This window comes from Lathyrus oleraceus, chromosome 4 (assembly GCF_024323335.1).
Source record: "Lathyrus oleraceus cultivar Zhongwan6 chromosome 4, CAAS_Psat_ZW6_1.0, whole genome shotgun sequence".
NCBI classification, from domain to species: domain Eukaryota; kingdom Viridiplantae; phylum Streptophyta; class Magnoliopsida; order Fabales; family Fabaceae; genus Lathyrus; species Lathyrus oleraceus.
The window spans coordinates 418,775,890-418,801,917 of NC_066582.1; the positions used below are offsets into that span (position 1 = coordinate 418,775,890).

General features: G+C 37.1%; 1 protein-coding gene and 1 long non-coding RNA gene across 12 annotated transcripts; one reads left to right on the plus strand and one right to left on the minus strand.

Annotated features, from left to right (window-relative positions):
• Nucleotides 1-4,862: 4,862 nt before the first annotated feature.
• LOC127075795 (lysine-specific demethylase JMJ25) lies at nt 4,863-25,785 on the minus strand. Of its 11 annotated transcripts, XM_051017271.1 has the most exons (13): nt 23,926-25,785; nt 20,341-20,444; nt 11,146-20,244; nt 10,870-11,049; nt 10,705-10,779; nt 9,197-9,378; nt 8,986-9,063; nt 7,367-7,444; nt 6,772-6,835; nt 6,099-6,693; nt 5,503-5,680; nt 5,022-5,219; nt 4,863-4,936 (listed from the first exon to the last, which is right to left on the minus strand). In XM_051017271.1, the coding sequence occupies exons 6-11, from the start codon at nt 9,270-9,272 to the stop codon at nt 5,579-5,581; spliced, it is 993 nt and encodes a 330-aa protein (XP_050873228.1). In that variant the 5' UTR covers nt 9,273-9,378; nt 10,705-10,779; nt 10,870-11,049; nt 11,146-20,244; nt 20,341-20,444; nt 23,926-25,785; the 3' UTR covers nt 4,863-4,936; nt 5,022-5,219; nt 5,503-5,578. The 11 variants fall into 11 exon arrangements, with proteins under 11 accessions (XP_050873228.1, XP_050873233.1, XP_050873234.1 ...); XM_051017276.1 differs by lacking the exon at nt 10,870-11,049 and having other exon boundaries at nt 20,065-20,244; XM_051017277.1 differs by lacking the exons at nt 10,705-10,779; nt 10,870-11,049 and having other exon boundaries at nt 19,900-19,974; nt 20,065-20,244.
• LOC127075797 (uncharacterized) lies at nt 25,536-26,028 on the plus strand. Its single transcript, XR_007786663.1, has 2 exons — nt 25,536-25,708; nt 25,785-26,028. It is a non-coding gene; the product is annotated as an uncharacterized LOC127075797 (long non-coding RNA).

Here is a 26,028-nt window from a genome sequence, read left to right on the forward strand (position 1 = left end):
ATCATCTCCTGGAATTGAGCATTTTGAGCCTGAAGATCTTTGACAGTTTGTTCGAGGGCCATTTTTTCTGTTTGCAATAGGAAGACCGTGAGGACATTGATTCTTTAGAATACCTGTTATGCAATGTTATGTTATGCTATGCAATGTATGAAATGTTTTCAAGGACTTTTGGAATTTAACTTTGCGTAAACCACCAAGAAAGGAACTTTTATTAATAATTTTTTAATCAACGTTTATTACAACAAAAATAATAAAATACAATGAAAGCTCAAGTCTCCCAGGGACGGCTTCTTTTTGGGCGAAGATATGCATTGAGTCTTCGTTCCTCATTAAGCTGGCTGGTAAGTTCTAACACTTTCTTCCTTTCAGCACAGAACTGGGCTTCAAAAGTATCTCTTTCCTCTCTCAACTGGATCCAGGATCTCTTCAATTCTTCAACATTGGTAGGCATATCTGGATAAGGAATGATCTGAGGAGTACCTCCTTCAACTCCTGGTTCAACAATCAGCGGTCTGACTGCAAGATATGGCATGACAAGTTCACGAGCTCTTGCGCGTACCCATCTGAGATAAGGTTCCACGGGAATAGAGTTTTTCTGTCCTAAAGTGCTTCTTTTCACCATGCCCCAAGCTCGTACAAATCTTTGACGGAGACCTTGGGAATCGTTGTCATAGTCAAACACAGTGCCTTGGATAATTATTTCATGTGGACCATCTCTTCGAGCACAACCGAACTGACGTAGGGCTAAAGCAGGATTATAAGTAATACCTCCCCTCATCCCCAGGAGTGGTAAGTTAGAGAATTCTCCACAACGGTCCATGAGGATAACATTTTCTTTGAGATGAGGACACCAACGGATGTCTGAATGGGAGAGCGACATTATCCTTTGAGACCATTTCAAATTTTGCTCGTTCTTCAAGACTGATTGAGGAAGGTGCGAAATAAACCACCTAGATAATAAAGGTATGCAGCACATGAGAGTCCCTTGCCTTTTCACAGTACGGGTGTGAAGGGAATGCAAAATGTCTCCAAGCAAGGTAGGCACAGGGTTATGAGTGAGAAATATCTTAATAGCATTCATGTCTATGAATTGATCCGAGTTAGGAAATAGCACCAAACCATAGATTAGTAGTGCTAGAACATCTTCGAAAGCATGGACATTCATAACTTGTAGGAATTCTCGGGCCTTATTTATCAGAAACTTGGCAAGTAAACCCTTAACTCCACTTCTTGTTACCCAATTAGTTTCAATGTCGGACTTTGTCATGTGTAAAGATGCGGCAACTTTTTCGGACTTCGGACTCTTTTCTAAACCACTGAAAGGTGTTTGATCAAGGATAGGTATCCCAAGCATCCTGGAGAATTCTTCTAATGTGGGCACCAACTGATAATCTGGGAAGGTGAAGCAATGATGTTTAGGATCGAAGAACTGGAATAGAACTCTCATCATATCTTCTTTGAAACCAGTGGTAACCAAATTGAGGAGAGAACCATGTTTCTTGATGAACTGAGCCTGATCAGGAAGTTCTGACACTAAATTTTTTAGTTGAGGAGAGATCGCTACAAAATTGATCCGGATGGTCTTCCTGGAAGCCATAGCCTTACAAAACAGAGCAAAGTTAAATCCCTAAGTCCTTGAAATGGTTAGTACAATGCCATGATGTTATGATGTTATGATGTTATGATGTTATGATGTTAAGAAAATAACAAGCACAAGCAAGTCACACAACAATCATTCCTAAGTTTTAAGGCTTGCATGAGTTCCATAGGTAAGTACCCTCCCCACTGAAGTTTGGTTGGTTCAACCTGTCCTAGAACAGTAACCGGGTTCTAGAAGGATCTTCAATCATTGACCTTTCTTTAAGTCCACTTCAGTGCAACACCAAGTGGTTGACCAAAGCTTCCCTAAAGTCCAATCTCAAAGAGTGTAGTATCGAGTCTCAATCAACCCCAGTCGGAACCGAAGTCAGTTATCTCACTACTTTCTAATGGCTAGGATGAGTCAATTAGGGTTCTAAAGGTCTGGTTAACGCTTTGATGACACCACGCGGACGCCAAATTTTTCCTCAAGTAAACATGAGGAACATCAGGACATCCAAAGTGTCACATTAACCGTAGCCATCATTTTAACCATTCCAGTATACGCCGGATAGTCGCGATGATCTCTTGCTACTTACCTAAGGTACACTAGATCCGGGTGTAGGATCTTTCACTCAAGCATAAAATACCCAAGCAATCCCTTAAAAGTAAATCAGACAATTCAAATAAGTGATCTAGTTTTTTAAGGCAACCTCTCTTTTTAAGGGTCCCCGGCAGAGTCGCCAGTTCTGTCATACGGTGAATTGACTTGGTGTGTTTTTGCTTTGGAAAGCAAATGCCGCGGATAGCAAGAGTCGCCACCGACTTTTCTTTTATCCAATAAGGAAAGGCGGAAAAGAACAGGAAAGACCTTGATTAGATTTTGGGTTCGGGAGGTACATTATACAAAGGGAAGGTGTTAGCACCCTTTGTATCCATGGTTATCCATGGGCTCTTAATTGCTTAATCACTTATGTTTTTCTTGTCCGAAAAAGTGTTTGAGAACTGTTTAGAAAATGTTTTGAAAAGAGAGTTTAACTTTGTAATGATTCTTGTACGAATGTATACAAAGTATTTATCTCGTTTAATTTTGAAAGTTGTTTAGAAAAATATAACTTGGCAATGATTCTAGTACGAATGTATACCAAGTGATGATTTTCTAATAGATGTTTTGCAAAGTGTGAGGTGTGAAAAGTATTTTAAGTTGTGAGTCAGCATTTAAGAGTTATACCTACCCAACGTCTTTATGGGTATTTCCTATCCTTATGAAGGTAAAACTGTCCCTACTACTGAGAAGTAAGTAGTCTTGTCCTTTGGATGTAAGGGACATCGTAGGGTCATCGATTGGTCATTGAAGGCAACATTTGTAAGGATACCTTAGCATTCAAAGGGACGATCATCATTTAACCGTAGGCTACAACGACGGGCCATCGAGGGACAAAATCATATATTCGCAGGCAACATCTGAGGGACTATGATTTATCTTATAGGGACATGATGATTTAATCGAAGGGTCTTTGCTAAGTGTATCCCCACATTCACGGGACATGACCGTAATACCGTAAGGCAACAAAGAGAGGGCCAAGACCATATATTCAAAGGCAACATTTGTAATCAGTTAGGTAATTAGGATGAATCTCCACAAGGGTATCCCACAAATAAAGTGGAATACCTAGCAAGCTACCTTCTTCGGGAGTATGTGAGCCCTCACAAAATTCAGCAAACGGGTTAGAATACCAAGCTAGGGTGCAATCAAGAGTTGCACCAAACAAAAGGAATCACAACAATAAAATAGTGTCTGGTAAACAATGCATGGTTATAATGAAACATGTCAGATGAGCAAAGATCAGAATAGAAAAAATCAGCGACTGTCATGTTCGCTACTGCCTCGCCTAGCGAAGGCTTGGCGAACACTCGCTACGTGTTCGCTTAGCGATGTGCTAGCGAACGGCTGCGGGTTTTGAGTTTAATAACAGTACGATTTCAGCAAGCTCCAAACCCTATGGCATCCATTACAGAAATTACATGGTTAAACATTCAAGACATCCATGCATACTTAAATCCACATGCAAAACCTAAGATATATTTATAAATTCAATCATAATGTCACATGTAAATTGGGAGCATAAAGCGGTAGTGGTAGTGCAAACCTGTTTGCAATTGAATTGCAACGTTGAATTGGCGGATCACTCTTAGGGTTGGTGTCGGATTGAGTTGGGCGGAGGTAACCTTTGTGCAGATGAGTTTCCTTCAGGGTTTCCTTTAGGGTTGCACTGAATTCTCTTGGTTAGCCTCCAGGGTTTTTTTTCGGTTGCCTCTGTTAGGGTTTTCTACTCCTCTTTCTGTCTCCGTCCGTCTATATTTTTTCTGAATGAGGTCTTGGTATTTATAATAGTTTTTTTTTGTGACCTGATGGGCTCAGAATGAAGCCCAAAATTTCTGGTATTCGCAAGCTTCGCTAGGCGAGTGGTGCAGCGAAGAGTTCGCTAGGCGAAGGATTTTGCTCGCCTAGCGAGCAAGCCATTTTAAGTCATCTTCTGGATTTGACCACCTGTGTGCTGGGTCTTTGTTCCTTTAAGATCAATGTCTTGAAAAATGAGTTGGAGTGCCTTGAAAAATGTCTTGCAAGATTAACGGGCAAATTTTGGGGTATGACACATGGGTATCGTGCAGATACTCCAGAGTAGTATCACTGAAGTAAGAGGACGGTAGCTCGCTCGAGATTAGCTGGAGAGTTTCCGTATTTTAGTTTGACGATTAGGTAATGAGTCAATGCTCTGGTCATGTAACACTGGGTAGATTGGTAGTATCGAACTCATATCTCATTGGAGATGCAGTATGTTATTACTTGAGTTATGTTATATTGAGATGATTGTTGAGAGATGATCATGGTATGGGACATGGATCATTTTATGAAATACATGAGTATTCTTTATTTTCTGCTGTGAACGCATATGCTTGGATATTCATGATAATTGAGATGTGTTATTTTAAATGACCAGGTGTATTGTTGGTTTTGAAAGCTTTTAGTTTTTGAAAACGTCGATGTGACGCCCTTTTGTTTATATGCGTGCTTATTTACTCTCATTATATGTTAAATATTTTGGGGTAGAAAAAGGGGTGTTACAGATTTCATTCAAGATATGTCTCTCTTTTCACTCTTTTAACAAATATCAATAGTATGTTGAATAAAAAATGCTATAAGCCAATAATTACTCATGCTAAACCTAGTATGGTTACTGGTTATTCCTTATTCCTAGCAAAACTTCACATAATACATACACTTCTAGACAAACAAGAAAAACTTCGCTGTGAATGTAAATTTTACTTTCAGATTTCTGACTTGATGAGGACATTCCTACAATTGAGTGTCAAACTATCAACAAAAATGGTACAATTTGATTGACCAAACAATATAGGAAAATTCAAATAACATTACTAACCACGCTCCTCCTTAAGCTTCTTCTTATGCTCCGCAGTCAGATAAAAGGTCTGATCGTGGATGGGGTGAATATTTCATTCAATATATATAGATATAGTTCCCTCTTGTCTTGCTCAAGGTTCTTTGGCATCAATTTCTCAATGGCAATAACATCCTCAGAACCCAATTTCGCTTCAGCAACATGAGTCAACACGTTTACCTTAAAATGACAGTTTCCAAAAAAAAAACAGAATACATCATTTGATTAAAAAATAACAACTTTTTTTACAATAATTGCAAATAAATTCTAGAACAAAAAAAGGCCATGAAAGACAACAAGAATTGAAGCATAATGCATCAGACATGTCACAATGGAGCTTTGTCACAGAATCACCACACCCAAGCTCCTTAGCAAATCCAAATGCAATGTATGCTTTTGGCCCCATGTCTGGCTTCAGACAACCATCAGGCAACTTCACGACAAGGTTAAGAGAACCACTTACAGAATGAGTGTATTCTTTATACGGCAAGTAAGATACGAACTCCTCAAAATGATTAGGTAAACATTCCTTAAATGATTCAGAAGGAGGCCAATCTTTCAACTTCAACATGAGACTGTTTATTTGAACACTTCCAACCTTTAGTGTAGCTAGTAAAGAACCTCTTGGTGTTAACAACTTCCTGCACTCAATCAACAACTCAAATTAAAAATGCAAAAATTACTATTTACAGATAATAGAACAAACCAGATATGATTTACCCTAATCTGTCTGGCATTAGAATGGAAAAAGAAAAAAATAATGGAATTTTTTGAGATGCCAAATGTGTGGAACTTTTTTATTTTTCTTGAGAATGATAATAACATTGAATGTCAGCCAAAATACCCTGGTGCAAACTTAAGCAATCAATGGCCTTCACAGTCTTGTGCTTCATACGGATTGCGCGGCTCATGCCTGATGCTTCCCATAATGAATTATAAATAAGAGAATTTTTTAAGATGCCAAATGTGTGGAACTTTTTTATTTTTCTTGAGAATGATAATAACATTGAATGTCAGCCAAAATACCCCAATGTTTAGATTGAGAAATAGCAAAAAAACCTGGTGCAAACTTAAGCAATCAATGGCCTTCACAGTCTTGTGCTTCAGACGGATTGCGCGGCTCATGCCTGATGGTTCCCATAATGAATTATATGTACCTCCAAGCAGGTCCCTGACAATTACTGGCTCCCCTTTTCTCCAGTGCCATTGAAAATGTAGTAAATCCTTAGGATCTGCATTTTTAGCCTTTGGGCAATATATATCGTTGTCGCTTGACTCTTCACGAGATGCTGCCTTACGATTCAAACTTGAATGCAAGTTCTTATGAGTTTTGTCTGCAATCATAGGCATGTGATGCGTGTGTTTGTTTACAAGTTTTGCTGCTTCATCTACCAAATCAGCAATGTGACTTGGAGGATAGAAGCTTCTCAGTTCAAGAAACCCATCACAGCAAACTCTGTCATCACTATCCTCATGCTTATCAGATCTTGGCCGTTTGTGAACCCCATGCTTGGGCGTAACACGTGACTCAATTGGATCAGCACCACCTCGAAGTTGTGCATCACAAAAGTCACGACAACAGGCGAGACAAAAGTCACTATTGCATGTCTGACAATGTTTGTGGAGGGCAAATATTGACGTCTTGCAGTTGTCACTACAAAAAAAGGTTAAGTAAATAGCTATAAAACATGAGGATAACTACAAGACAACAATATATTGAATAATTCCCTACCAGAACGCCTGGTCTCCACCCGAGTCATCTTGCTCTGCTATACATAGCTTTGAGACTGAGAGCCCTGTAACGAACATCCTAAAAGCAAATTAAAAACTGAACATATATGGGATGAAATTAATAATTCTTAGAAATTAGCATTAACTAGGGCATAAGATGAGAGGCAAAGTGGACCTATAATTCAACAAAACATACAATAAAAATAGTAAAAAGCAGGATATCAAATAGGTAAGTAATCCAAAGGCCAACAGTCATAGGGTTCAAAAGTCAAAGTTTATAAAACAGACAATTCTACTGGAACACATATACCCTGATCAAATTTAGCTCAATATCAGCATCATTTTTCACTTGCCTTTAACCTAAGTTTTGGGGACAGGTGGTTATAGACATGGTACCAGAGCCTCTATGACTAAGTGGTCTAAAGTTTGATACTTGTCACCCCCGTACCAGAGCCTCTTAACTAATCTAGCTTAGACAGTTGTCAACTATATTGAGGTTTTTGTCCTGCTAATAATTTTTTTTTTATTTTGACAAACATAATACAAAACGATAGTAATAAGGAAAACTCCCACTGGTGTAGAGAAAAGAATTATACCATCATCCAAATTCTGGTGTTCCACCATAATTGGCTCTTCTATTAGAACATCTTGTACTCTTTTGGGTTGCCGTTCCTCTAGAAAAAAATTATTTTAAGTAATTTGTATCAACACAAAGTAGTTAAACTGAAGTAAATCTTAGTTAAACTAAAGACAAATGTGCAAATACATAAACTATATATGTTTTTAAAAAAACTGTAGAGTTAGAAACATACAAGGTTGTGGTCTTTATACTTAACTGATCTAGCTTAGACAATTCTCACTTTGGCAGTTACAAACAAATGGCCTATTCAACAACTTGACATCAACAATGCCTTCTTAAATGGCTACCTAGATGAAGAGGTATACATGGTACAACCTCCTGGCTTTGAGGACTCTGATCACTCTCTTGTCTGTAAGTTAAACAAGGCCTTGTATGGGTTAAAACAGGCGCCTCGGGCTTGGTTTGAAAGGTTGAGGTCTGCCTTAGTTAAGTTGGGGTTCAGCCCTAACAAGTGTGATCCTTCTCCATTCACACTTCATGCTAATCATCATAGCACTTTCTTACTGGCATATGTTGATGATATAATCATCACTGGTAGCTCCAAAGCACTCATTCAGCAGTTAGTTCACAAATTGGACTTAGAATTCTCACTCAAGGACTTCGGGAAACTTGACTACTTTCTTGGTATTGAAGTGCATCACTCTGACTCTGGATCTCTCCTCCTCTCTTAAACTAAAATACATAAGGGACTTATTAACAAAGGCTAACATGACAACTGCAAATAGTATGGCTTTACCTATGGCTTCCAGTACAAAACTATCCAAATATGGTTCAAATCATGTCTCTGATCCTACCTTCTTCAGATCCGTTGTGGGTGGACTGCAATATGCTACTGTCACTAGACCAGAAGAAATAAGGTATCTACAAGACACTATCCACCATGGCTTACTTATCAAGCCTGCCCCTAAGCATGAACCCATGTCTCTCATAGGCTTTTGTGAGTGGACTGGGCCTCTGACCCAGATGACACAAGTGCCACAAGTGTTCTGTGATAACCTAAGTGCAGTCTCATTAGCTCACAACCCTGTCCTTCACTCAAGAACAAAACATAGGGAACTGGACATCTTCTTTATACGGGAAAACGTAATCAACAAAAGCCTCAAGACCAATGGGCTGATATTCTAACTAAACCATTATCCACAACAAGGTTTCTGCAACTAAGAGACAAACTGAGAGTCTTGGACACCCTTAGTTGTATACTCCTAGCTTAGTAGACTTAAATGATCTAGCTTAGACAGTTGGCAACTAGCTTCCAGCTGTACCAATAAGTCCAAGGACTACAACTACTTGTATCAGCTTGTATTGATTTCACTACTGTTAATACAAAATTCTATTGCACATTCAATTACACTCTCTCCTTCTCTCTCCTCTTTCAAGTTTTCTTCACTATGCATCAATGGTGGATTTCTAACAAAACTGAAGTAAATTGCGGTTTCTCACGAGTTCCTCTAAAACCCTAGGTTCTATAATTGAGGTTTTTGTCCTGCTAATAGTTATTTTTTATATTTTGACAAACATAATACAAAACAATAATAATAAGGAAAACTCCCACTGGTGTAGAGAAAAGAATTATACCATCATCCAAATTATGGTGTTCCACCTCAATTGGCTCTTCTATTAGAACATCTTGTACTCTTTCGGGTTGTCGTTCCTCTGAAAAATTTTATTTTAAGTAATTTGTATCAACACAAAGTAGTTAAACTGATGTAAGTCTTAGTTTCATATAAAGACATGTGCAAATACAGAAACTATTTTTTTTTTAAAAACTGTAGAGTTAGAAACATACCAGGTTGTGGTCTTTTACTTAAACAACTTTTGCTCCAATGATCGAGATATTTTTTATGCTGTTTTGTCTCTTGCATTCAGCGTTCCGCATAATTTATGTTGTTTTCCACATAATTGCGTTCAGCGTTCCGCATGTTGCTTATTTCCACACAGGTCTGTCTTATTTTATTTTTGAGTGCAATACTAATAATCATAGCCATAACCAATCACATATTAAAAACATCATCAGAATAACTAACACTGAAACTAGCATAGAGTACATGATAAGATCAATTTAATATCTAAGTACAAAAATGTAAATATGCTCAGAGTAGAATAAAAAAGTACTGATTATTAGGAATAAAGGGCTAGAGTTCATATGGGATCTAGCAGTACAATCAGTACAATAGTAATTGCAGAAAATAGAAAGAAAAGGATAGCATGAAAGGCACTTAGAGAGGCCTAATGTGTATATATTTCTATGGTTGTATTCTGTTCAAGTTTTCTTTTTCCTACCAATAAGCTCTAATTAGAGTTAACAGTTAAAAAGCCAGAGTTTGTCTTTTCATAGTCTAATAATGTGCTTGCTGATAGTTTCGTTAGTAGCAGCTGTGGACCTGTGGTCCCCTCTCCTAGTTGATCGGTTCACTTGGTTGCAAAGTTTTCTTTGTTACACTAGGCTTGTTACTTTTTCACTTTCCCTTCAAATACGTTCTGGATTTTAAAGTCATTTGGTTTCTAGAATCCAAAATAAACTAGCATGAGGAAAATAAATAGTTTGTGGTTATATAGTCTCAAAACACTTAAAAAATACGTTTTGAAATTTAAAATTTGAAGATTGATTTTTAAAATTCGAAAAGTTTCTAAGAAGATCCTTCAAACAATACTCACGCTTCGCTCTCTGCAAAATCTCTCCCATCGGTTAGAGAGTTAGTTTGATTTTGTTAACTCTATTTTTGTTCACTGTGATTATGTTAGTATTGCTAGTTTGTGTTGTAGACTGTTAGAGAAGTTATAGTTAGTTATGCTTAGAACAGGTCAACTTAACTATATGTTTGAGTTAGCTTGGTTGAAATGCAGTTAGTTTATGATGCACTTAAGTAAGTCGTGTTTGTTTCCACCTAGCATGAATTTGCGTGTGAATTGAACTGTCATTTGAAAATGAGTTTAATTTATGTTGTGAATGTGAATTTGGTTAAATATATTTGAGCTGAATTACTGAGTTGGCAATTCTGTTAGTTTCAGTTAGGATAATTTTTGTGAGGGTTCTGTTGTTAAAAGTTAGTTAAGAATTATTAGCAGCATAAATTTTTGGAGGTTAGTTGTCATTGTGGTCATGGCTTGGGAATTAATTTGTGATACTGTTTATATTGAGCAAATAGATGGGGTTGATTTGTAGGGTAAAGTATGATATTCTCTATCCCCGACACGTGCATTAGAATATTGTTTTTCAAATTTATGGGGTTGAAAATATGCAACCTCATTAAAGTTGATGAGGTAGGTTGGTTGTAAGGTTGATTTACAACATACCCTTTTTTCCAACTCGAAAGTTGAATATTCTTTCAGGTCGGAGAATTGAATATTATCATATGGATTGTAGTTAACCTACAAATGCAACACAATTTTCAATTCCTAAATTGATTAAAACAAAAACTTCAAATAAAAATATTAGTGTTGTTAAATTACAAGGCTTACCTCTTTAGCAGTCATTGTGTTAATTAAATCCAAATAATCTACCTTTTTACTTTTGTTCAAGGTAAATTGTTTGAAATGACGCGACCAATCATTGATCAACGGAAGTTGTTCATTTGCGAAATCCAAACTCGATAACATGAGTAAGTCCTTGATCTTTGTCAGATGTAGGAATACAAAGATCTATCAAATCACAACAAAAAGAAGTGACACTTAATTTCTCAATTGTTAAAAGGAAATATTTTTTTAATTGGAGAATGGAAATATAAAATAACTTACCTGCAAGGACAATGCAATCCCGTGCAGATGCTTTATACCCTCTTCTTTAATTTTTTTCATAGAACAGTATAGGTGTGCAAGAGCAGCAGCACCCCAAGCATAATCTTTTATTTTTTCAACATGATAAAGCAATGGAAGATAGAGAGTATCAACATCACCCTTAGAAGAACTACTGAATAAGGACGAACCTAGAACATATGCTCTAGTATGTCGATCTAGTTCAACTTCAGTTGCATTTGGTGGAACTTCCATAAACTTTTCTCTAAGAACAGATAGCAATTCTGTTAGTTTCAGTTAGGATAATTTTTGTGAGGGTTCTGTTGTTAAAAGTTAGTTAAGAATTATTAGCAGCATAAATTTTTGGAGGTTAGTTGTCATTGTGGTCATGGCTTGGGAATTAATTTGTGATACTGTTTATATTGAGCAAATAGATGGGGTTGATTTGTAGGGTAAAGTATGATATTCTCTATCCCCGACACGTGCATTAGAATATTGTTTTTCAAATTTATGGGGTTGAAAAAATGCAACCTCATTAAAGTTGATGAGGTAGGTTGGTTGTGTAACACCCCGATTAAAATAAGAGAATTATTTAATTGAGTTAATATTATTTTATTAATTTAATTAAATAAAGTTGAATTATTGGATTATTTTATTATTACTATAGATGTTATTTATTTTAATAATAATTAAATAAATAAATGGAATATGAAGAGTGGAAGGGTAAAAGTGGAAATTGGATAAAAGAGGCCAAAGTGAGGACTCAGGTTGTTTTCACGTGTTTTGCCTCAGAGTCAGAGAAAGGGAGGAGAAACGCTGAAGAGAAAGAGAAGGAAGAGGAAAAGGCCAAAGATTGCTCAGAGCTTTCTTCAATCCAAAGAGGTAAGGGGTCTGAACCTTATTAAACAATAATATGCTGAAAATGATGAAATATTGGATGAACGAAATTGGATTTTTAATCGAAGGAATTCGTAGAAATTATATGCAATGATGTTAGGATTTGTGAAATCGAATAGGGAACTATTTGTATTAGATGATATGAGTGATTTTGTGTGAAATTTGGGCTGTGGAAGGATGAATTTGGATAGATCTCGTAGCAGAAAAAGCCATTGCAGATCTGGAAATCTGGTTCCTGGTCATACGCGTATGGCACTAGGCAATACGCGTATGAGATTGCTGGTACGCGTATGGCACTAGGCAATACGCGTATGGATGAAGAAGATGATGTTTTGAACGTGTTTTGGTCTCTGTTGGTACGCGTATGGGAATGTGATACGCGTAGCATACGCGTATGGATATGGGCAATACGCGTATGGATTTGGTCAGGCGTGGGTAATACGCGTATGGGCATAGGCAATACGCGTATGGGCAGACTTGTGGTCTTTCCTGGGCTGTTGTTGTGCAGTTTTTGGTTGTTTAGGCTGAGCGAGGTAACCTAGCTGATGCATGGTATACGAGGGATCATTTCCCGTTGCTTTGAGTGGTATAGATATTAGTAGAGTGTAATAATACTGTGTTTGATTATGTGGCATGATGTGATATGCTTTTGTGATAGAATGTGTTAATGATGATGATAACATGAATATATGATGCTGTTGTTGCTATGTTGATTATGATGCATGCTTGGTGTGCATGCATTCATGAAAGGCCGATGCCTAGTGATGAACGGACTGAGTTCCAATGATGTTGTTGACTCCGGGCTTGTTGAGAGGCTTGGTTCCTTGCGGGGAACTCGGATTCTATGGTGATGAATCTGGGAGTGGTGATCCTGTAGTTGGTTACAAAATGGGTATACCGAGTCGTGTTGAGTCATGCATGGGTGTGTGCATTGCATTTGATATGTTGTTTTGTTGATGTTCATGAATATGTTGATTATGATGATTATGATGAGCTGTGTTGGCATATGAGAAATATATTTATGTTTATATTTCTGTCGTTATATTATTATTTAATAATGTAATTCTCACCCCTTCTGCATGTGTTTATGTTCATCTATGATGAGCAATGTGCAGATAAAGAGGAGTAGCTATTGTTGAGGTTTGAAGAATAAGTGTAGAGTTATTCTACAGAGTCGAGTCAAATGCTCTGGTCATGTGACACCGGGGTTATGGGATTCGATAGATAATTGATTATTATTTACGTTGTTTATGATGACTAACATGTTGAGATGTTTTGTTGAGATAATGTTGAACCATTATTATGAATTGTTATATGATGAATGAAAATATTAATGTTGTTGTCCGCTGCGAAGTTTTAATAAAATAAATAATATGTTTTATGTTGTGATGCGATAATTGTTATGTTGTAAGAAATGTAAACTCTTCTACATGTTGTACTCTAATAATCTATTTAAATATGTCGTTTGGGTAGAAGGGTGTTACATTAGTGGTATCAGAGCATGGTCAGTCCAGTCGAGTCATAATGTGATGTTTTCCCTGTTGGTCGATTAGTGTAAATGACACTGTCGATATTTAACGGTTGTAGTTGTGTCGTGCAGAGTATGGCTGGAGAAAATGACCGTGCGATTGCTGAGGCTTTGGCTGCTATGGCGCAGGCTATGCAGGCGCAGCAGAATCCGCCGGTCGACGAGTTTAGGAATTTGGGAAGGTTTCTGAAGAATAACCCTCCTACATTCAAGGGGCGCTATGATCCAGATGGTGCTCAGATTTGGCTGAAGGAAATTGAGAAGATTTTCCGGGTGATGACGTGTACTGAAGCACAGAAGGTGCAGTTTGGTACGCATATGTTATCTGAAGAGGCTGAAAACTGGTGGGATAACACTCGACAGAGGATTGAAGTACCAGGTGCTGAGATGACTTGGGAAGGGTTCAAGACGGCCTTTCTGGAGAAATATTTTCCTGCTGATGTGCGATGTAAGAAGGAGATGGAATTTCTGGGACTGAAGCAGGGTAACATGTCTGTTGCTGATTACGCTTCGAAGTTTGAGGAGCTGGTGCAGTATTGTCCTCATTATAATAATGCTGATGCTGAGGAATCCAAGTGTGTCAAGTTTGAGAACGGGTTGCGTCCCGAGATCAAACAAGGCATTGGTTACCAGGAGATTCGTAGGTTTCCTACACTGGTTAACAAGTGCAGGATATTTGATGAAGATAGCAAGGCTAGGACTGCTCACTACAAGAGTCTTAGTGAGAAGAAGAATAAGGATCGTGGTAGTCCTTATGCATCTCCGAATGGTAAAGGTAAGCAGAAAGTGGTAGATGAGAAGAAGCCAAGTGGAGGAGGATCTCCCATAGCTGGTAAATGTTTCAAGTGTGGCGAGCCAGGCCACCGTGCGGATAGCTGTACCAAAAAAGTGCTGAGATGTTTCCGATGCGGTCAGGCTGGACATAGAGTTACTGAATGTAAGGATGCTGGTCCGACATGTTTTAATTGTGGCGAGAAAGGCCATATCAGTTCGCAGTGCTCGAAACCGAAGAAGGCGGCTACTGCAGCTCATACTACTGGTAGGGTGTTTGCTCTGAGTGGGGCTGAAGCTCCTACAGAAGATAATCTGATTAAAGGTACTTGCTTGATTAATAATGTTGAATTGCTTGCTATTGTTGACACTGGTGCTACTCATTCATTTATTTCGTATGAGTGTGCGACCAGGATTGGTGTGATTATGTCGTCCCTAGGCGGAAGTATGGTGATAGATACTCCTGCTAATGGTTCTGTGAAGACTTCTGTTGTCTGTCGAGGTTGTCAGTTGACGATCTTTGAGAGAGAGTTCGTGGTTGATTTGGTGTGCTTACCCTTGCACCAAATTGATATTATCCTGGGAATGAATTGGCTAGAATTCTATGGCGTGTTTATCAACTGCTATAGGAAGACAATGCGATTTTCTGAAGTTGGTGAGAATGATGAGGCAAGATTTCTATCTGCTAAGCAGGTGGGGGATTTTGTGAAAGATGAAGCTCAGATATTCGCTTTATTTGCGTCTCTGCAAGCGGATAAGAAAGTGGTGAGTGTAGATTTGCCTGTTGTCTGTGAATTTCAGGATGTGTTTCCAGAGGATGTAAGTGAATTACCTCTAGAACGGGAAGTCGAATTTGCCATTGACTTAGTACCAGGTACGAGTCCAGTGTCGATGTCTCCTTATAGAATGTCGGCAACTGAATTAGTTGAATTGAAGAAGCAACTTGAAGAATTGCTTGAGAAGAAGTTTGTGCGTCCAAGTGTTTCTCCTTGGGGTGCACCAGTATTGTTAGTAAAGAAGAAAGAAGGTACGATGAGGTTGTGTGTCGATTACCGGCAGTTGAATAAGGTGACTATCAAGAATCGGTATCCATTGCCGAGGATTGATGATTTGATGGACCAGTTGGTTGGAGCTCATGTTTTCAGTAAGATTGATTTGCGGTCGGGTTATCATCAGATCCGAGTGAAGTCAGATGATATTGCGAAGACTGCTTTCCGTACGAGGTATGGTCATTATGAATACACTGTGATGCCGTTCGGTGTGTCTAATGCTCCAGGTGTGTTTAAGGAATATATGAATCGTATATTTCATCCGTACCTTGATAATTTTGTTGTGGTGTTCATAGATGATATATTGATATATTCTAAGACGGAAGAAGAGCATGCAGGACATCTGAGAATTGTTTTGCAGGTGTTAAGAGAAAAGAAATTATATGCAAAGTTATCTAAATGTGAGTTCTGGTTGAAGGAAGTGAGTTTCCTTGGCCATGTGATTTCGAGTGGTGGGATTTCTGTTGATCCTGCTAAAGTTGATGCCGTATTACAGTGGGAGACTCCGAAGTCTGCTACTGAGATACGCAGTTTTCTGGGGTTAGCTGGTTATTATCGCAGATTTATTGAGGGCTTCTCTAAGTTGGCATTGCCGTTGACGCAGTTGACTAAGAAGGGTCAAGTGTATGTGTGGGATGCAGCTTGTGAAGCGAGTTTTGTGGAGTTGAAGAGGCGGTTGACCAGTGCTCCAGTGTTGATCTTGCCTAATCCTGGTGAGTCCTTCGTTGTCTATTGTGATGCTTCTTTGATGGGTCTTGGTGGTGTTTTGATGCAGAATGGTAAAGTTGTAGCTTATGCTTCTAGACAGTTGAAAGTTCATGAGAGGAATTATCCTACGCATGATCTAGAACTTGCAGCTGTTGTATTTGTGTTGAAAATGTGGAGGCATTATCTGTATGGTTCCAGATTCGAAGTGTTCAGTGATCACAAGAGTCTGAAGTATCTGTTTGATCAGAAAGAGTTAAATATGAGGCAGAGAAGGTGGTTAGAATTACTGAAGGATTTTGACTTTGAATTGAGTTATCATCCCGGTAAGGCTAATGTAGTTGCAGATGCGCTGAGTAGAAAGTCTCTACATATGTCTATGATGATGGTTCGGGAGCTCGAGTTAATTGAACAGTTCCGTGATATGAGTTTGGATTGTGAAGTTTCCGCTGATAGTGTAAAGTTGGGTATGCTGAAGTTGACTAGTGGAATTCTGGAAGATATTCGGAATGGTCAGCAAGTTGATGTCGCTCTAGTTGATCATATTACTATGGTTAACCAGGGTAATGGTGGTAATTTTGAGATTGATGAGAATGGCATCCTGCGATTTAAAGGTAGAGTTTGTGTTCCTGAGGTGTCTGAATTGAAAAAGAGTATTCTTGAAGAGGGCCATAGGAGTGGATTGAGTATCCATCCAGGTGCAACTAAAATGTATCAAGATTTGAAGAAGTTGTTTTGGTGGGCTGGTATGAAAAGAGATGTTGCTAAGTTTGTGTATGCCTGTTTGACTTGTCAGAAGTCAAAGATTGAACATCAGAAACCGGCAGGTATGATGCAACCTTTGAAGATTCCTGAATGGAAGTGGGATAGCATTTCCATGGATTTTGTGACGGGATTGCCGAGGACGGTGAAAGGTAATGATTCTATTTGGGTGATTGTGGATCGATTGACTAAGTCGGCGCATTTCTTGCCGATGAAGATTAATCACTCTTTAGAGAAGTTGGCAGAGTTGTATATTGAGGAGATAGTGAGGCTGCATGGTATTCCATCCAGTATTGTATCTGATAGAGATCCCAGATTTACTTCTAGATTTTGGGAAAGTTTGCAGAAAGCGTTGGGAACTAAGTTGAGGTTGAGTTCAGCTTATCATCCTCAGACCGATGGTCAGACCGAAAGAACTATCCAATCCTTGGAGGATTTGTTGAGAGCTTGTGTGTTGGAGCAGAGTGGTTCTTGGGATAGTTATTTGCCGTTGGTGGAGTTTACTTATAATAATAGTTTTCATGCTAGTATCGGTATGGCTCCATATGAAGCATTGTATGGTAGGAGGTGTAGAACTCCATTGTGTTGGTATGAGTCAGGTGAGAGTGTGGTACTCGGACCTGAGATTGTGCAGCAGACGACTGAAAGGGTTAAGATGATTCAGGAGAAAATGAAGATTTCTCAGAGTCGTCAGAAGAGTTATCATGATAACAGGAGAAAGGCACTTGAGTTCCAAGAGGGAGATCATGTGTTCTTGAGAGTTACTCCGACGACAGGTGTGGGTAGAGCTTTAAAGTCTAAAAAGCTTACTCCGAGGTTTGTGGGTCCGTATCAGATTTTGAAGAGGGTTGGAGAAGTGGCGTATCGGATAGCTTTACCGCCGTCGCTTTCTAATCTGCATGATGTGTTTCATGTATCTCAGTTGAGAAAATATATTGCGGATCCTTCGCATGTTGTTCAGTTGGATGATATCCAGGTGAGGGATAATTTGACCGTTGAGGTGTTGCCAATTCGGATAGATGACCGAGAAGAGAAGACCCTGAGAGGTAAGAAGATTGCTCTAGTGAAAGTTGTTTGGGGAGGTCCAGCTGGTGAGAGCTTGACTTGGGAGCGTGAAGATCAGATGAAGGAGTCGTATCCGGCTCTATTTGCTTGAGGTATGTTTTCGAGGACGAAAACTCTTTTAGTGGGGGAGAGTTGTAACACCCCGATTAAAATAAGAGAATTATTTAATTGAGTTAATATTATTTTATTAATTTAATTAAATAAAGTTGAATTATTGGATTATTTTATTATTACTATAGATGTTATTTATTTTAATAATAATTAAATAAATAAATGGAATATGAAGAGTGGAAGGGTAAAAGTGAAAATTGGATAAAAGAGGCCAAAGTGAGGACTCAGGTTGTTTTCACGTGTTTTGCCTCAGAGTCAGAGAAAGGGAGGAGAAACGCTGAAGAGAAAGAGAAGGAAGAGGAAAAGGCCAAAGATTGCTCAGAGCTTCCTTCAATCCAAAGAGGTAAGGGGTCTGAACCTTATTAAACAATAATATGCTGAAAATGGTGAAATATTGGATGAACGAAATTGGGTTTTTAATCGAAGGAATTCGTAGAAATTATATGCAATGATGTTAGGATTTGTGAAATCGAATAGGGAACTATTTGTATTAGATGATATGAGTGATTTTGTGTGAAATTTGGGCTGTGGAAGGATGAATTTGGATAGATCTCGTAGCAGAAAAAGCCATTGCAGATCTGGAAATCTGGTTCCTGGTCATACGCGTATGGCACTAGGCAATACGCGTATGAGATTGCTGGTACGCGTATGGCATTAGGCAATACGCGTATGGATGAAGAAGATGATGTTTTGAACGTGTTTTGGTCTCTGTTGGTACGCGTATGGGAATGTGATACGCGTAGCATACGCGTATGGATATGGGCAATACGCGTATGGATTTGGTCAGGCGTGGGTAATACGCGTATGGGCATAGGCAGTACGCGTATGGGCAGACTTGTGGTCTTTCCTGGGCTGTTGTTGTGCAGTTTTTGGTTGTTTAGGCTGAGCGAGGTAACCTAGCTGATGCATGGTATACGAGGGATCATTTCCCGTTGCTTTGAGTGGTATAGATATTAGTAGAGTGTAATAATACTGTGTTTGATTATGTGGCATGATGTGATATGCTTTTGTGATAGAATGTGTTAATGATGATGATAACATGAATATATGATGCTGTTGTTGCTATGTTGATTATGATGCATGATTGGTGTGCATGCATTCATGAAAGGCCGATGCCTAGTGATGAACGGACTGAGTTCCAATGATGTTGTTGACTCCGGGCTTGTTGAGAGGCTTGGTTCCTTGCGGGGAACTCGGATTCTATGGTGATGAATCTGGGAGTGGTGATCCTGTAGTTGGTCACAAAATGGGTATACCGAGTCGTGTTGAGTCATGCATGGGTGTGTGCATTGCATTTGATATGTTGTTTTGTTGATGTTCATGAATATGTTGATTATGATGATTATGATGAGCTGTGTTGGCATATGAGAAATATATTTATGTTTATATTTCTGTCGTTATATTATTATTTAATAATGTAATTCTCACCCCTTCTGCATGTGTTTATGTTCATCTATGATGAGCAATGTGCAGATAAAGAGGAGTAGCTATTGTTGAGGTTTGAAGAATAAGTGTAGAGTTATTCTACAGAGTCGAGTCAAATGCTCTGGTCATGTGACACCGGGGCTATGGGATTCGATAGATAATTGATTATTATTTACGTTGTTTATGATGACTAACATGTTGAGATGTTTTGTTGAGATAATGTTGAACCATTATTATGAATTGTTATATGATGAATGATAATATTAATGTTGTTGTCCGCTGCGAAGTTTTAATAAAATAAATAATATGTTTTATGTTGTGATGCGATAATTGTTATGTTGTAAGAAATGTAAACTCTTCTACATGTTGTACTCTGATAATCTATTTAAATATGTCGTTTGGGTAGAAGGGTGTTACAGGTTGTAAGGTTGATTTACAACATACCCTTTTTTCCAACTCGAAAGTTGAATATTCTTTCAGGTCGGAGAATTGAATATTATCATATGGATTGTAGTTAACCTACAAATGCAACACAATTTTCAATTCCTAAATTGATTAAAACAAAAACTTCAAATAAAAATATTAGTGTTGTTAAATTACAAGGCTTACCTCTTTAGCAGTCATTGTGTTAATTAAATCCAAATAATCTACCTTTTTACTTTTGTTCAAGGTAAATTGTTTGAAATGACGCGACCAATCATTGATCAACGGAAGTTGTTCATTTGCGAAATCCAAACTCGATAACATGAGTAAGTCCTTGATCTTTGTCAGATGTAGGAATACAAAGATCTATCAAATCACAACAAAAAGAAGTGACACTTAATTTCTCAATTGTTAAAAGGAAATATTTTTTTAATTGGAGAATGGAAATATAAAATAACTTACCTGCAAGGACAATGCAATCCCGTGCAGATGCTTTATACCCTCTTCTTTAATTTTTTTCATAGAACAGTATAGGTGTGCAAGAGCAGCAGCACCCCAAGCATAATCTTTTATTTTTTCAACATGATAAAGCAATGGAAGATGGAGAGTATCAACATCACCCTTAGAAGAACTACTGAATAAGGACGAACCTAGAACATATGCTCTAGTATGTCGATCTAGTTCAACTTCAATTGCATTTGGTGGAACTTCCATAAACTTTTCTCTAAGAACAGATAGCTTGATGGCTCCTCGAATTGCCCTTTGTTTTTTAAAGGTCAAATCTTGTCCAAAACATTGGTTGGACCAATGAGTCATGTCACCGCCGGTCCCAGTGACAGACTGGCCTGTAATGTGCAAGCCTGTAATTTTGAGCACATCTTTCAAGCCAAAAACTAATTTTATATCACCAAATTCAAATCCACATGTCTCTGTATTGAAATGGGATACCACACATTTCAGAAGCTGGTTATCATGTTGACATTTTTCAAGTTCGCTTAAACGTGGAAAACCGGTATCTTTTAGACGAGTTTTAATTCTTTGGTCTAATGTCCAGTTTTGCAAATTTTCCAAGTGCTCAGTGCAAGTAAGCATTTTGTTCTGGTCTACCAATATCCCCTGGTCAAGTTTCATCACATTCATCTATTAAACAACATTCAAGCATGACCCAACTCAAATTTTCGAGTTCTATCATCTATGGGTACATGCAAATCAACCAAAAATTTAGGGAATGCGGAATTTATTTGTGTATTACATAAAAGTGATAAAACCTGTGACGAATGCGGAATTTACCTTTTTCAGTTATATTCTTGTTTGGTGATGCGGAAGATTAAGGTGGAGAGACTACTGACCGGTGGAAATCGAAATGTGAGAAGATTCGGTGGAGAGACTGAGATACCATAATCAAAGTCAAGTCGTGGGAAGTTCGGTGGAGAGACCGAGTGAGAAACGGTTAAGAGATTGTAGTGATTGAGAGACTGAGTGAGTGAGAAAATGAATAGAAACGGTTCACACTCGAGAGACTCGGGATTTTAATTTTTGATTACATCATTTGTTTTTATTTGAATTTAGGAACTTGATTTAAAATACATTTGTTTATTTGCGTTTTAAATACTGAATGTATATCTACTTCAGAGGTTGCACGTTTGTCTCTAAGTCTCTCACCTTGCCAAAGGGCGTGGGTTCAATCCCTCCTATGTAATCAAAAATTAAAATCATGGGTCTCTCGATTGTGAACCGTTTCTGTTCATCATCTCACACAAATAAATTCCGCATTCCCCAAATTTTTGGTTGATTTGCATGTACCCATAGATGATAGAACTCAAAATATTGAGTTGGATCATGTTTAATTGATGAATGTGATGAAACTTGACCCGGGGATATTTGTAGACCAGAACAATGTTTTGGACAAGATTTGACCTTTAAAAAATAAAGGGCAATTCGAGGAGCCATAAAGTTATCTGTTCTTAGAGAAAAGTTTATGGAAGTTCCACCAAAAGCAACTGAAGTTGAACTAGATCGACATACTAGAGCATATGCTCTTTATGTTCTAGATTCGTCCTTATTCAGTAGTTCTTCTAAGGGGATGTTGATACTCTCCATCTTCCATTGCTTTATCATGTTGAAAAAATAAAAGATTATGCTTGGGGTGCTGCTGCTCTTGCACACTTATATTGTTCTATGAAAAAAATTAAAGAATAGGATATAAAGCATCTGCACAAGATTGCATTGTCCTTGCAGGTAAGTTACTTTATATTTCCATTCTCCAATTAAAAAAGTATTTCCTTTTAACAATTGAGAAATTAAGTGTCACTTCTTTTTGTTGTGATTTGATAGATTTTTGTATTCCTACATCTGACAAAGATCAAGGACTTACTCATGTTGTCGAGTTTGGATTTCGCAAATGAACAACTTTCGTTGATCAATGATTGGTCGCGTCATTTGAAACAATTTACCTTAAACAAAAGTAAAAAGGTAGATTATTTTGGATTTAATTAACACAATGACTGCTAAAGAGGTAAGCCTTGTAATTTAACAACACCAATATTTTTATTCGAAGTTTTTGCTTTAATCAATTTAGGAATTGAAAATTGTGTTGCATTTATAGGTTAACTACAATCCATATGATAATATTCAATTCCCCGACCTAAAAGAATATTCAACTTTCGAGTTGGAAAGAAGTGTATGTTGTAAATTAACCTTACAACCAACCTACCTCATCAACTTTAATAAGGTTGCATTTTTTCAACCCCATAAATTTGAAAAATAATATTCTAATGCACGTGTCGGAGATAGAGAATATCATACTTTACCCTACAAATCAGCCACATCTATTTGCTCAATATAAACAGTATCACAAATTAATTCTCAAGTCATGGCCACAATGACAACTAACCTCCAAAAATCTATGCTGCTAATAATTCTTAACTAACTTTCAACAACATAACAACAGAACCCTCACAAAAATTATCTTAACTGAAACTAACAGAATTGTCAACTCAGTAATTCAGCTCAAATACATTTAACCAAATTCACATTCACAGCATAAAGTAAACTCATTTTCAAATGACAATTCAATTCACATGCAAATTCATGCTAGGTGGAAACAAACACGACTTACTTAAGTGCATCATAAACTAACTGTATTTCAACCAAGCTAACTCAAACCTATAGTTAAGTTGACATATTCTAAGCATAACTAACTATAACTTCCCTAACAGCCTACAACACAAACTAACAATACTAACATAATCGTAGTGAACAAAAATAGAGTTAACAGAATGAAACTAACTCTCTAACCGATGGGAGAGATTTTGCAGAGAACGAAACGTGAGTATTGTTTGAAGGATCTTCTTAGAAACTTTTCGAATTTTAAAAATCAATCTTCAAATTTTAAGTTTCAAAACGTATTTTTTAAGTGTTTTGAGACTATATAACCACAAACTCTTTTTATTTCCCTCATGCTAGTTTATTTTAGATTCTAGAAACCAAATGACTCTAAAATCCAGAACGTATTTGAAGGGAAAGTGAAAAAGTAACAAGCCTAGTGTAACAAAGAAAACTTTGCAACCAAGTGAACCGATCAACTAGGAGAGGGGACCACGGGTCCACAACTGCTACTAACGAAACTATCAGCAAGCAAATTATCAGACTATGAAAAGATAAACTTTGGCTTTTTAACTGTTAACTCTAATTAGAGCTTATTGGTAGGAAAAAGAAAACTTGAACAGAACACAACCATAGAAATATATACACATTAGGCCTCTCTAAGCGCCTCTCATGCTATCCTTTTTCTTTCTATTTTTTGCAATTACTATTGTACTGATTGTACTACTAGATCCCATATGAACTCTAGCCCTTTATTCCTAATAATCAGTATTTTCTTATTCTAGTCTGAGCATATTTACATTTCTGTAGTTAGATACTAAACTGATCTTATCATGTGCTCTATGCTAGTTTCAGTGTTAGTTATTCTGATGATGTTTTAAATATGTGATTGGTTATGACTATGATTATTAGTATTGCACTCAAAAATAAAATAAGACAGACCTGTGTGGAAATAAGCAACATGCGGAACGCTAAACGCAATTATGTGGAAAATGTAACCAAGGATCATGAAAAAGCCATGCTGGAACTGGAGGCCCGGAGAAACGAACTAATGTCTCGTGAAAAGAATCTGCAGAAGCGTCAAGCAAATAATCATAATGAGAGAGATAGGCTATATCATGAGAAGAAAAAATGTAATTTCTTTGGATCTTTTAATCTATGGTAGCAATGCTGATAATTCTCTGTAGCACACTTTTTCTGATAGTTCTATTTAAAATTTTAACTCATTTCTATGAAAGCGATAAATTTATAAAAGAACTAAATTGACCTCTTTAAAAATGGACCGATCACAAAAAGTGTGGCTATCATTCCTTAATATATGGATCATCTAGTTAAATCACGTACACAGATCCTTCTTATTTTAACAACTTTAGACCGATTAAATTTGTTCTTCATCTTGTTGTTTACAGAATGAGATGGCCATACCACAACAGACATTAAAAATTAAAAAAGATTAAAAAAAAATTTAAAAATAATTAAAAATATATTAAAAAAAATTTAAAAAAAAAGCAAAAAAAAATATAGATAAAGTTATGTCTGGTGGAGGCGGAAGGATCTTCCCGCCATCTTTAGACACGAGGCGGAAAATTACATATGCGCCTATGGCCATTCCGACCATAAACGCAGCAAACTACGAAAATAATGAAACGGTAAATAAGTATGATTGAACATGCTAAAATAAGAAATAAAGTAACAGAGTAGAGAACCAGCTTAACATACAATGAATGGAACCAATGAGAAGACAATATTTTAAAAAATAAAATGGCTTCTAACAGGGTTATTAATTATTACTAGTATTATTTTGACTAATCACACGCTTCAAATTAATGTTAGAAAATATAGAAACAGTACCTAAAACCAGAAAGCTATGGATACTTAAAGATTCCACTTCAAATGTCACAGAACAAACCACACCGATACACGCGGTTACTATTATCTTAAATCTCAATCACATGTTTAATACTAAAAACTTCAATTAATTTTAATAATTAACTTAACACATTATTAATATTCCACACAAAAAGTTTCTATATTAATGCAAAAAGCTGGCTTCTATGTCCTCCTGTGCATGTCAACTATGCATATAAATACTAAACAAATTAATGAAACCTCTTCATACAATTTCTCCACCTCTTTCTTCTTCACCTCACTTAGTTAGAAGAACTTAGAATAAAGAAAACCGTTTTAAAAAATGATAGGTGTTTTTCGCCGTTCAGTTTCGTTCAACAAACAAAGTTATTTTAAAAACATACTTCTTCTTCACCGCACTTAGTTAGAAGAACTTAAAACAAAGAAAACCGTTTTAAAAAATGGTAAGTGTTTTTCGTCGTTCAGTTTCGTTCAACAAACAAAGTTATTTTAAAAACATACCATATATAGAACAAGAAGATCCATGAGAAAGTTGAGGGAGAAGCTAAGAAAATGAGAAGGAAGAAGTTGAGGGAGAAGCTAAGAAAATGAGAAGGAAATAAGTATCATTTTAAACTTATAACATTTTCCAAATATATAGAGAGTAAAAAGGGGATGAGTGAAGAAAAAATATTTAAAAAATAAAAAATGTTGGGATATGTGAAGAAAATATTTTTTTACTGAAAATTGAAAATCATTTAACAGGCTAGAAATATGGGGAAAGGGGACAGTAGGTAAACTCTACACTGCTGTAGATGTACAGCAGAGCCAAATCATGTCAATCAAAAAATAATTTTTTAACTAGGGTTAGAAAAAGGTAAATTAGATTAGATGTACAGCAGAGCCAAATCATGTCAATCAAAAAATAATTTTTTAACTAGGGTTAGAAAAAGGTAAATTAGATTAGATATGTTTACAGTGGTTTCAGTATCCAAACACATACACAGTATCCAAAGGTTTCATACACATCCATTCAATAAATAATTTTTTTTTAAATAAGGTTAGAAAAAGATAAAAACTTATCTTTTAGCACAATCATCAAGTGCAGTATCCAGGAGCAAGGAGATAGTTGATTCTAAATTACTTCCAGCGAGGAGATTAGATTTTGCTTGGTCATATGTGTTAGACACCTCACTG